The sequence below is a fragment of the Aplidium turbinatum genome, chromosome 17 (genome assembly GCF_918807975.1).
Source record: "Aplidium turbinatum chromosome 17, kaAplTurb1.1, whole genome shotgun sequence".
NCBI lineage: Eukaryota > Metazoa > Chordata > Ascidiacea > Aplousobranchia > Polyclinidae > Aplidium > Aplidium turbinatum.
This window is the reverse complement of record NC_137488.1, coordinates 6,782,779-6,795,770: the sequence shown is the minus strand read 5'-3', so window position 1 is coordinate 6,795,770 and position 12,992 is coordinate 6,782,779. Positions and strand designations below refer to the sequence as shown.

The following is a 12,992-nucleotide window of genomic DNA, read 5'->3' as shown; positions in this document are numbered from 1 at the left end:
CAAGATGTTTGAAGAGGTGTCAATTATGCAAAAATCATATTTATTTTAATGTTTATAGTAAATATATCCTCCATCTTTGAAGCGTTCTGCTGGGAGTTCCTTCCAAATGCCCACCTATTGATGCACATCCCTGGAAAGGTAATTTAATACTAATTCCGATGCATGCAAAATTTAAGTGGCACGTGTTGCGGATTAAAGTTTTATTTCAAGATGTTTGAAGAGGTGTCAATTATGCAAAAATCATATTTATTTTAATGTTTATTGTAAATATATCCTCCATCTTTGAAGCGTTCTGCTGGGAGTTCCTTCCAAATGCCCACCTATTGATGCACATCCCTGGAAAGGTAATTTAATAATGAATCCGATGCATGCAAAATTTAAGTGGCACGTGTTGCGGATTAAAGTTTTATTTCAAGATGTTTGAAGAGGTGTCAATTATGCAAAAATCAAATTATTTTAATGTTTATCGTAAATATATCCTCCATCTTTGAAGCGTTCTGCTGGGAGTTCCTTCCAAATGCCCACCTATTGGTGCACATCCCTGGAAAGGTAATTTATTACTAAATCCGATGCATGCAAAATTTAAGTGGCACGTGTTGCGGATTAAAGTTTTATTTCAAGATGTTTGAAGTGGTGTCTATTATGCAAAAATCGTATTATTTTAATGTTTATCGTAAATATATCCTCCATCTTTGAAGCGTTCTGCTGGGAGTTCCTTCCAAATGCCCACCTATTGGTGCACATCCCTGGAAAGGTAATTTAATACTGATTCCGATGCATGCAAAATTTAAGTGGCACGTGTTGCGGATTATAGTTCTATTCGAAGATGTTTGAAGTGGTGTCAATTATGCAAAAATCGTATTATTTTAATGTTTATTGTAAATTTATCCTTCATCTTTGGAGCGTTCTGCTGGGAGTTCCTTCCAAATGCCCACCTATTGATGCACATCCCTGGAAAGGTAGTTTAATACTGAATCCGATGCATGCAAAATTTAAGTGGCACGTGTTGCGGATTAAAATTTTATTTCAAGATGTTTGAAGAGGTGTCAATTATGCAAAAATCATATTATTTTAATGTTTATCGTAAATATATCCTCCATCTTTGAAGCGTTCTGCTGGGAGTTCCTTCCAAATGCCCACCTATTGGTGCACATCCCTGGAAAGGTAATTTAATACTAAATCCGATGCATGCAAAATTTAAGTGGCACGTGTTGCGGATTAAAGTTTTATTTCAAGATGTTTGAAGAGGTGTCAATTATGCAAAAATCATATTTATTTTAATGTTTATCGTAAATATATCCTCCATCTTTGAAGCGTTCTGCTGGGAGTTCCTTCCAAATGCCCACCTATTGATGCACATCCCTGGAAAGGTAATTTAATACTGATTCCGATGCATGCAAAATTTAAGTGGCACGTGTTGCGGATTAAAGTTTTATTTCAAGATGTTTGAAGAGGTGTCAATTATGCAAAAATCATATTTATTTTAATGTTTATCGTAAATATATCCTCCATCTTTGAAGCGTTCTGCTGGGAGTTCCTTCCAAATGCCCACCTATTGATGCACATCCCTGGAAAGGTAATTTAATACTAATTCCGATGCATGCAAAATTTAAGTGGCACGTGTTGCGGATTAAAGTTTTATTTCAAGATGTTTGAAGAGGTGTCAATTATGCAAAAATCAAATTATTTTAATGTTTATCGTAAATATATCCTCCATCTTTGAAGCGTTCTGCTGGGAGTTCCTTCCAAATGCCCACCTATTGGTGCACATCCCTGGAAAGGTAATTTATTACTAAATCCGATGCATGCAAAATTTAAGTGGCACGTGTTGCGGATTAAAGTTTTATTTCAAGATGTTTGAAGAGGTGTCTATTATGCAAAAATCGTATTATTTTAATGTTTATCGTAAATATATCCTCCATCTTTGAAGCGTTCTGCTGGGAGTTCCTTCCAAATGCCCACCTATTGGTGCACATCCCTGGAAAGGTAATTTAATACTGATTCCGATGCATGCAAAATTTAAGTGGCACGTGTTGCGGATTATAGTTCTATTCGAAGATGTTTGAAGTGGTGTCTATTATGCAAAAATCGTATTATTTTAATGTTTATTGTAAATTTATCCTCCATCTTTGGAGCGTTCTGCTGGGAGTTCCTTCCAAATGCCCACCTATTGATGCACATCCCTGGAAAGGTAGTTTAATACTAAATCCGATGCATGCAAAATTTAAGTGGCACGTGTTGCGGATTAAAGTTTTATTTCAAGATGTTTGAAGAGGTGTCAATTATGCAAAAATCATATTATTTTAATGTTTATCGTAAATATATCCTCCATCTTTGAAGCGTTCTGCTGGGAGTTCCTTCCAAATGCCCACCTATTGGTGCACATCCCTGGAAAGGTAATTTATTACTAAATCCGATGCATGCAAAATTTAAGTGGCACGTGTTGCGGATTAAAGTTTTATTTCAAGATGTTTGAAGTGGTGTCAATTATGCAAAAATCGCATTATTTTAATGTTTATCGTAAATATATCCTCCATCTTTGAAGCGTTCTGCTGGGAGTTCCTTCCAAATGCCCACCTATTGGTGCACATCCCTGGAAAGGTAATTTAATACTGATTCCGATGCATGCAAAATTTAAGTGGCACGTGTTGCGGATTATAGTTCTATTCGAAGATGTTTGAAGTGGTGTCAATTATGCAAAAATCGTATTATTTTAATGTTTATTGTAAATTTATCCTTCATCTTTGGAGCGTTCTGCTGGGAGTTCCTTCCAAATGCCCACCTATTGATGCACATCCCTGGAAAGGTAGTTTAATACTGAATCCGATGCATGCAAAATTTAAGTGGCACGTGTTGCGGATTAAAATTTTATTTCAAGATGTTTGAAGAGGTGTCAATTATGCAAAAATCATATTATTTTAATGTTTATCGTAAATATATCCTCCATCTTTGAAGCGTTCTGCTGGGAGTTCCTTCCAAATGCCCACCTATTGGTGCACATCCCTGGAAAGGTAATTTAATACTAAATCCGATGCATGCAAAATTTAAGTGGCACGTGTTGCGGATTAAAGTTTTATTTCAAGATGTTTGAAGAGGTGTCAATTATGCAAAAATCATATTTATTTTAATGTTTATCGTAAATATATCCTCCATCTTTGAAGCGTTCTGCTGGGAGTTCCTTCCAAATGCCCACCTATTGATGCACATCCCTGGAAAGGTAATTTAATACTGATTCCGATGCATGTAAAATTTAAATGGCACGTGTTGCGGATTAAAGTTTTATTTCAAGATGTTTGAAGAGGTGTCAATTATGCAAAAATCGTATTATTTTAATGTTAATCGTAAATATATCCTCCATCTTTGAAGCGTTCTGCTGGGAGTTCCTTTCAAATGCCCACCTATTGGTGCACATCCCTGGAAAGGTAATTTAATACTGAATCCGATGCATGCAAAATTTAAGTGGCACGTGTTGCGGATTAAAGTTCTATTCGAAGATGTTTGAAGTGGTGTCTATTATGCAAAAATCATATTATTTTAATGTTTATTGTAAATATATCCTCCATCTTTGGAGCGTTCTGCTGATAGTTCCTTCCAAATGCCCACCTATTGGTGCACATCCCTGCAAAGGTAATTTAATACTGAATCCGATGTATGTAAAATTTAAGTGGCACGTGTTGCGAGTTATTGTTTTATTTAAGGTTTTTCGAAGGTATGTCAGGTCGCACTTTATGCCTCGCACTTATTCACGGATGACTTTGTTAGGCGGAAAGCGGAAAAACTATTCTGCCAGAATGAAGGTGGTCAATTTTATTTGGATCGCACAAAATTATTCTGTCAGAATGACAGTGGTGTTCAGGCGCATTTTGGATATAGCCGAAAACAGCTATCACAAAATGTGCTATTATAATTTTAATGGCTGTGGCTATATTTACACTATCTAGTGTAATAATAGCCTCAATAGCGTTGCCAGATAAAAAATTCTGCCCTAATTTGAGAAAAGTTTCTGTTGAAAACAAAAACTTGTATTTTGGAATTTTTTTTTAGTCCTGGGCAAAGATCAAAACTCTAATGTTGTTCCTAAATCTAACCCTTGCCTTAAACCTTCCTAACTTTAATCCTAACTCTGGTAACACCTGATTGTAACCATGGCAACAAGTGTGTAAAAATAGCCACTTCGAATTTTAATAGAAGTGGTTATTTTTTGGCAGTGGCTATTTGACCGGCGCCGGTTTTTGAATCTGAAACACTATTTGACCGGTCATGACGTCACTATATAGGCACTTTTTTTCTTTCTTTTTCGAAAGCAAAAGATGAGAAGAGTGGCTATATATAAGTTTTAAATTTGACAATTATGTTCAACTGATTCGGCGGCGCTTAGGATACGTCTCGGACTGGTGTTCCAGAGGGAATGAGTTCGATACTATGTGGATGCGTTTTTTTTTTTTTAATTTTTAACTAAATTTTGACCCGAAGTGATTCAATCGTTAGGCTGCTGCATTTTTGTGGTCAATTTTTAATTTGAGTAGCCTACAGCCCAATTTTTTTTGTCTTTTTAAATATGAGTAATAAAGTTAGAATTTTTTACTTTTCTTGAATTTAAAAATTTCTCTGGATAATTTTCCGTTCGTCACAAGAGGATGTGACCGTGTTTGCCGAATGACGCATTTCGTTCGGCAAACACGGTCACGTCCTCTTATGACAAACAGAAAATTACCGGTACCCAGAGAAATTCTCAAATTCAAGAAAATTAAAAAATTCTAACTTCAGTACCGTACTCATAGTTGAAGACATATAAAATTGGGCTGTAGGCTACTCAAATTAAAAATTGACCACAAAAATGCAGCAGCCTAACGATTGAGTCAATTCGGGTCAAAATTTAGTCAATAATTTAAAAAAAAAATTAAAAAAAAGAACGCTTCGAACTCTTTCCCTTTGGAACACCAGCCCGAGACGTATCCTTTGCGCCGCCGAATCAGTTGAACATAACTGTCAAATTTAGAACTTATATAGCCACCCTTCTTGTCTTTTGCTTTGAAAAAGAAAAAAGTGCCGGTATAGTGACGTCATGACCGGTCTAATAGTGTTTCAGATTCAAAGACCGGCGCCGGTCAAATAGCCACTGCCTTATTTTTTCACACTTAATCTTCAGAAGATACTTCATTTTCTTGAACATCATTAATTATATCATTATTATTATTTAATCATAAGTGGGATAACGTCTTGAAGTGAAAAGCGAAATGTGTGTGAACAAGCAAAATGCTCTCAGCAAACTCTAATGTATGTAAAAGATAAGAATTTTGTCAGGACCAAAAAAAATTGTCATTATGGGTGAACTCTCGATATAGGCAGATTATATTATACCCAGTTAACTTTTGTTTGTGAGAAGCAATCTTTACCTTTCACTCTTCTGCTGCCTTTGTTTATTCACCAACATAATATATAAACTGTAGTTATTACTATCTGAAGCCTTTACAAATTGTTTCACCTAACGGATCATCAGAAGGTCTGCAAAAAACATGTAAACAGTAAAGAATCGATAATTCTGAAAAGATATTAAATATTACAACTGTAAATTAATCTGCCAAAAAAAATCTCTTAACCTGTACTTCCTGAGAAGATATTAAATATTACAGCTGTAATTTAATCTGCAAAAAAAACCTCTAAACCTGCATTCCTGAGTTTTTTTTGCAGATTAAATTACAGCTGTAATATTTAATATCTTCTCAGGAAGTACAGGTTAAGAGATTTTTTTTGGCAGATTAATTTACAGTTGTAATATTTAATATCTTTTCAGAATTATCGATTCTTTACTGTTTACATGTTTTTTGCAGACCTTCTGATGATCCGTTAGGTGAAACAATTTGTAAAGGCTTCAGATAGTAATAACTACATTTGATTTAATTCGCTCTGCTTTGCCTTTTTGCTTGGCATTGAGCACTTTTTGTAGTATTAATAGTTTTCATTGTTTTAATATATAAACTGAATATTACCTAGAGGCTTTCAATATTGTAATATTGGCAAACTTTGTATATACCGGTAAGCAACTCTTACACTAAAAAAACAATAATACGGAATGATTGCTTTTTCCAACATGTCAACAAAATTTTAAAACATGTACTTAAGCCTAAGCATTAAATTTTTGCTGCAGAATGTTTTCGTGTTACTAATGGAGACATAACTTATCATGTTTAAACGTTTACATAGACTTTTGCATACCAATAAAAAGTTACTTGATAAAAGTGTTGTACCCAGAGTTTCTAAAAAACTGTTGCAAAAAAAGGAACTAGAATCTCTCGAACTTCATCAAGAAAAATTCCAGCAAGAATTGACAGCTCTTCAGTTTGGTAACATGGAGGATATTGAATGTCTCTTGCAACCACTTCGTCTTTCTGTTAAAGAACAAGGGGATTGTGTTCGTAACTTAAAGCAAAGTGGGGCCCCATCTGTTGATGTAGATAATGCTGTTGCAGAGCTAAAACTTCGTAAAAGGAAATTACAAGACAAAGAAAATGAATTGGTTGCTAAAGAGGATTTTCCACGAGCAAAGATGGAAGACACGTTAAAGAGGCGATTTGTTTATGGACAGTCATTTGAATTATATGGAGGTGTTAGCGGTTTGTATGACTTTGGACCTGTAGGTTGCATGCTTAAAAACAATGTCATTGCAGCGTGGAGACGACATTTCATCATGAATGAGCAAATGCTTGAAATAGATTGCACGATGCTGACTCCGGCACAAGTTTTGAAGTCCTCTGGACATGTTGAGAGGTTTGCTGATTTGATGGTTAAAGATGAAGGAACAGGAGCTTGCTTTCGAGTGGATCACTTGATTGGCGGTCATCTGGAAAAACTTTTAGTCAATAAAAAGTATCCAGAAGAAAAAAAGGCGAGATGCAGAAAAGTAATGCAACAGCTTGATAATTATGGTAAAGCAGAGTATTCAGCCATTATGAAAGAGTTTGAGGTGATATCTCCACTGACAAAAAACAAGTTGTCTGAGCCGATGGATTTCAATCTTATGTTTCAAACATTCATTGGACCAGATCAAGGAATGCCTGGATTTTTACGTCCAGAAACTGCTCAAGGGATATTTCTAAATTTTAAACGCTTGCTTGAATTCAATCAAGGCAAACTTCCATTTGCAGCAGTGCAAATTGGCACCGCATTTCGGAATGAAATTTCTCCACGTTCTGGATTAATTAGAGTGCGAGAATTTGAACTCGGTGAAATAGAACATTTTATAGACCCAAACAACAAAGACCATCCCAAATTTTCAACTGTTGCTGATTTAAAGCTTCCTTTACATTCTGCAGAGGCACAGATGAATGGCAAGCCACCTTCCTTCATGACTCTTCAAGAGGCTTTGGAGAAAGGAATTATTAGCAATCAAACTTTAGCTTATTTTATGGGCCGGATTTTTTTGTTCTGTCTGAAGATTGGCATCAACCCGGCGAGGTTTCGCTTTCGTCAGCATATGGACAATGAAATGGCTCACTATGCCAGAGATTGCTGGGATGCCGAATGCAAGACCTCATTTGGGTGGGTGGAATGTGTTGGGTGTGCTGATAGATCTTGTTTCGACTTAGCATGCCATGCCAAGGCAACCAAAGTGAATCTAGTTGCGGAACGTCCTTTGCCTGAACCCAAAGAAGTGGAAATTGTACAAATTTCTGGAAATAAGCAATTGATTGGAAAAACATTTAAAGGTAATGCCAAAGCCGTGCAAGAGTATCTAAGTGATTTGACTGAAGAAGAGATTGTAGAATTAGAACTGAACCTGAAAACGAATGGAAAGCAAAGCTGTTTGTTGAAGAATGGTTCTTCAGTAGACATTGCCCCTGGAATGATAAATGTCAAAAGAAGTAAAAAAATGGTGCAAGTTGAAGAATTTGTACCATCTGTTATTGAACCTTCATTTGGTTTCGGACGTTTGCTGTATTCCACTTTGGAGCACAATTTTAAAATTCGGGCTGCTGATGAACAGCGTACATTCTTTTCATTGCCTGCCATGATTTCACCGTACAAGTGCTCCTTGCTCCCTTTGAGTAACAAACCTGAATTTCAACCTTTCATAGACCAATTGTCTGCTTCTTTAACTCGACTTGGAGTATCCCATAAAGTTGACACATCATCTGGATCAATAGGAAAACGATACGCTCGAACTGATGAGATCGCCATACCTTTGGGAATAACTATAGATTTTGATACTTTAAAAATTGAACCTCATACTGCAACGCTAAGAGACAGAGATACTTTGGTACAAATACGTGTTCCAGTGTCTGAATTAGCGAAACTTGTCAGCGATCTAGTTACAGAAGAAGTTTCTTGGAATGAAGCAATGAAACGCCACCCTGTCTTTGCAGAACAAATCAACAAATAACACCCTCGATCTTGATCCAAGATTCTTTCAGAATTTGTAGAAAATTGCTGTACTGTAACGCTGGCACGGTTTTTTGTCATAAATAAGACATGTTTTTCACTAATTGCGGTGTTTAGAATTATAGGTTACATAATGTGTAATTGCAATACTATTGATATGTTTATTCTAAACTGACTGCTGTTTTAGATTTGGTGTTTCTGTTTTGCTTTTTATGATTTGTCATCTAGATCGGTTTATTTGGACGCATTAAATTGTCTATGTTTTAAATCAGAACGATCAAAAATTTACCTTAAACTTTTCCAATCTGTAGTCATATTTTTAAAGTACATATTGCTGTGAAACTTAAAAGTACAACACAATTCTGCTGTACAATGTCAAACCTAAACTTGTGATTCATTGTCTAGCACATGACATCACATAATTTTGTCAACGAAGCTTTGGTTTGGAATTAGTGATTTGCTTAATCAATCATGTGATTTATGTACCATTCTGCACATTGTTCCATACACTTTAAAGTCGTTATTCATTTTATAGAATTTCAGTTAAGTTTTCTTTTCATGCAGCGTGAAGTGAACTAAAATTTTTGTAAACTAAATCGCTGCTTAGTGTTAAACACTATCTGTTCAGTTTCTTAGAAGAAATGTGTTCTTCAAAGTAGTTTGATACCTTCCTGGTTAGAATAATTGAAAGAGAAATATGCGGTATATCAAATGGTGTTTGTGCAAAGTGTGACATAAAACCAAGGTACCGTACTATAAATTTACTGAAGCATAGCCTGAGTTTAACATTTGTCAAATTGTGTGTAGGAATCATCAGTATGTAGCTAGTGGTGAGGAAAACTATTGAACGAAAATGTTGAAAATTATTCCTACTGTGGAGACCTTGTCAAATCCAGCTGTGAAAGGGTTTGAAAAATGCACAGTTTGTGAGAAGGCGTTGTATGGAAAGGCTGCATTAGCAACGCATCTTCTTCGCTCGCATAAAATTTTGAAGGTAATTGAACGCTTTAAAAATAATTCGTTCCAAGTTCATAGTGCACTGTATGCTTGACTTACATACACTTCAACAGCGTATATTTTTTTTACTTATTAATAAAAACAGAAATGAGATTGTTACGAGCATTAGTCCATGGATTAGTTTCCCTATCTGAGCGAGTACATTGCTATTTTTTTACTTTGCATTATCTTTCAGAAAACTGATGCAAGCAAGGTTTATTATTGTCCATTAGAGAGTTGCAGTCACGGCATCAATGGTTCTCAACCTTTTTCTACATTTGCAGCCATAAAGCAGGTGAAGTTGGCTCCATAGTTCAGTAGATTGAATTTAAGTCAAAACTTATCAACTGGCAATAAAATTTTAACGTGGTAATCCCTGCCATATTGACGTATTCTTACGTTTGACACATGTTAAACATTTCGTTACAGAACCGATAAATTAAGAAGTGGTTACAAGAGTACTTCACCAGTTTTTGATTACTTACAACAGGGCTTTTTGAGGTTAGACGTAAACCATATTAATTACTTCTTTGGAACAAGAAACGTTAAATCGTATAGATAGAAATTATTACTTAAATTAGGATTTCTGCAATTAGGTTAAAACGATTTCAAAAGCAAAATTTCATCTTCAATTAACCCCTTCACAGCAAAATCTTGTTAAGCTTCCTGTGTGTTTGCAGCATTACAACTTAGTACACCAATCTGCCCGGTTCAAGTGCTCGCATTGCAGCAAGGTCTTCAAGAGCAAGTATTCCTGCCGAGAACATGAAGTCGATTGTGGTCTAAAATACGTGTGTTCTTGCAACGTCGCCTTCACCACCAAGAGAGGGCTCTTGGAACACATCAAACGCCAAAATCACGAGATACCATCATCACTAAAGTTGGTATTTGCGAATGTTGTTACCAGCATGGTCTCATTCTGTCGTTCGCATTGTGTAGTAGGTGCAAATTTGCTAACGGGACGCCTATATACTCATAGACCTGTTACCTGAAATTAAGTGGTAAGATAATAACAAGAGCACTAAAGCAAATGAACAAAATAACATCGCCGTCTGTTCAGATATGGTACCCGCTGTCTCTAAAACGGCTGGGAAATTTAATTTTGTTCAAAAAATTTTTTGTGGCCATCTGATTTGCGCAATACAGTCTAATATCTTTACAATGTCTTAATACAATGTTTTATGTAATATCTTTACAATTTATTAACCTGTTTTAGCCTGATGCTGCGAGTTCGCTGTGGTAATTGCGAATTGCACTAGCTTTCGGAATACAATTCCCTAGTGATGTGCTAAAGTCTATTATGTTGCATGTAGCAGACCCACAAAACATATTTGTATTGAGATATCAATATAATACGACTTTTTAAAGCAAATGCATGACATTCAACAAAATCTTTCTCCACTATAACTATTTCTTAATAGTCTACAAGTACGAGACTTTAACCGTTTATGCAATATTTCTGATGTTTTATAGGTCGTTGTTTGAAGCAAGAAAGAAATCGTCAAAGAAAGTCAACTTTCCGAACGTTCAACCTAAGAAAACTTTTGTTTCAACACGATTTATCCTTCCCAAAACCTTGAAGAGAAAGATAAGGTTGCTCAATGTTAATTCTCACCAGGCGTGCTTGCTCAAAAAGCAGTTGCTGCAGGGTGCAGAACCGAAATTATTGAAGCTTATACCAAGTGCAAAACAGCCGTCGATGATTGCAGATTTAACCCTGTCAGGACCGACTAAAATCGTTTCATCTCAGAACACCGTTCATCTGCAACCGCATCCGTTTACAAGACAGCACCCACTTGCATCGCAAGCCCAGAAGCCTTGTTTGGCGCAAGAACCCAAGACTGCCAAAGTGCGGGATGCCGATGATTGGCTCCATAAAAGTATTTCTATACAAACCGAAGAGAATTTTGGAAATCCCAGTTGGATGAGTTTAGAAGAGGAGGTAGAAAAGATTCTATTTGAAAATATTGCAACTCAAACAAATGAAAGCATCTTCGAACATCCGCCGACTGAAACCGACAGCACGATGTGTCAAACAGAATGTCGGCCAAGGGCAGCTGCAGAAACACCTCTGTTGTATTCCAATTACAACAATTACTGCCCTCACCAACCTGATTTCGCTTGTGATGTTCAAATCCAAACGGTTGCCGAGCAAATGAACGGAACACCACAAAACGCGGCGCCATACCAAGTCAATTCGAATATCTTCCCCATCGACCACTATGCTGCTCCATCAGATTCAGCTAGTGCACTTACTTCAGTAACTCCCTCGATTAACATTGAAACACAAACGGATGAGATAATTCACCAGTCGTCGATTGAAACTCAGACCGTGGAGCAATTACTTTTAGGAAATTATGAAGATGCTCCTTTGTCCACTGCAGACGCAGAGATGTCGACATTGGATGTGTTTTTGAACAACATAGAAACACAGACAGACGTGCTTCTTTCCCCGTGGTCCGACCACCAAATAGCGACTTTCGCGCATTCCTACACACAAACACCAGATGCAGATTTTCTATCAGAAATACTCGATTTAGATACACAACCACAACGTCAAATTTAGTTGTCTGTCAAGACAACTATGTCAAAAACCTCATCCTAAGACCTTTCAGTAATAATGCCTGGGAGTTTATATGATGGCTGCAGAATACTTCCCGAAAATATGCACTGTAATTTATCGTTCTGTCTTCATTTTGTAACAGTTACAATGAAACGAAACACTGTGATAAGTTATCTTCATTTATATAATCACCAGCATTGTCGTATCAATGGTCATGACTCAAGTTTCTTTGACTCTCACTTTAAAACGCGTTATGAATTTCCAAGAAGCGCTAAACGGTGCTTGAACTTTTGCAAAAAAAAATATTGGGTGTAAAACCTACTAGAAAACATTTGATTGCAAGTGTATTGTTGATGAACTTGGTTAAATTGTAATTTGTGTATGTATGCATAGCGTACAAGGTAGTTTTTATACTGTGAACACGACTATATATTATTGTCACAATCAATGTGCGAGGTCTTGCGATGGGCTGCTTGTATCTCGATCGAGCGTGCTGTTTTGATTGTAAAATTCTTATGCTATAGGTTATCATCGGTCATTATCCTGAAGTAACCTCTGATTACGAAATCTGTATTATGTAACGTGTATTCTAGGTCATTCGATTGCTGCGTGCAGTTCTAGAGTCTTCTTTAAACTTGCTTGTTTATGCCGCTCAATGCAACGTGACCGAACGATGAGTTCGTGTGATGCAACATTACGTAACCTTCTCGATGTTACTAGACCGAAACAACTTTCTATAAATAGTGGTGTAGTTTGCGTAATGATTATTATTATGATGATTATTATTGAGTTGATTATGTGATGATGGGAGTTGTATTATTATGAGTTGATTATGAGAGTTGTGTTATGGGTTGTGGATTGGTAGTTGGTACAGAAATTATTGTTGATTGAGAGTTGAAGTAATCGAATACAAGTAGATGAGAATTGGTGCTGATATAAATTGTGTTCGAAATTAGAGTTATTTGAGAAGCCGTTCGTTAAAGTCCTTCAAGAAGTTAGATTATCATTTCATAGTAGAACCATTCGACATTTAATTGACTGTTTTTCGGTTTGA

The 12,992-nt window shown here is 36.2% G+C and overlaps 2 protein-coding genes across 2 annotated transcripts; both read left to right on the top strand.

Moving 5' to 3' along the window:
* Positions 1–6,159: 6,159 nt before the first annotated feature.
* LOC145786405 (glycine--tRNA ligase-like) lies at positions 6,160–9,201 on the top strand. The gene has a single exon (XM_082598053.1). It carries the CDS (start codon positions 6,185–6,187, stop codon positions 8,378–8,380), a length of 2,196 nt encoding a protein of 731 aa, XP_082454179.1. The 5' UTR covers positions 6,160–6,184; the 3' UTR covers positions 8,381–9,201.
* Positions 9,202–9,231: 30 nt separating this feature from the next.
* LOC145786406 (uncharacterized) lies at positions 9,232–12,989 on the top strand. Its single transcript, XM_082598054.1, has 4 exons — positions 9,232–9,373; positions 9,572–9,670; positions 10,056–10,255; positions 10,849–12,989. Exons 1-4 carry the CDS (start codon positions 9,233–9,235, stop codon positions 11,939–11,941), a joined length of 1,533 nt encoding a protein of 510 aa, XP_082454180.1. The 5' UTR covers position 9,232; the 3' UTR covers positions 11,942–12,989.
* The last annotated feature ends 3 nt before the right edge of the window (positions 12,990–12,992 follow it).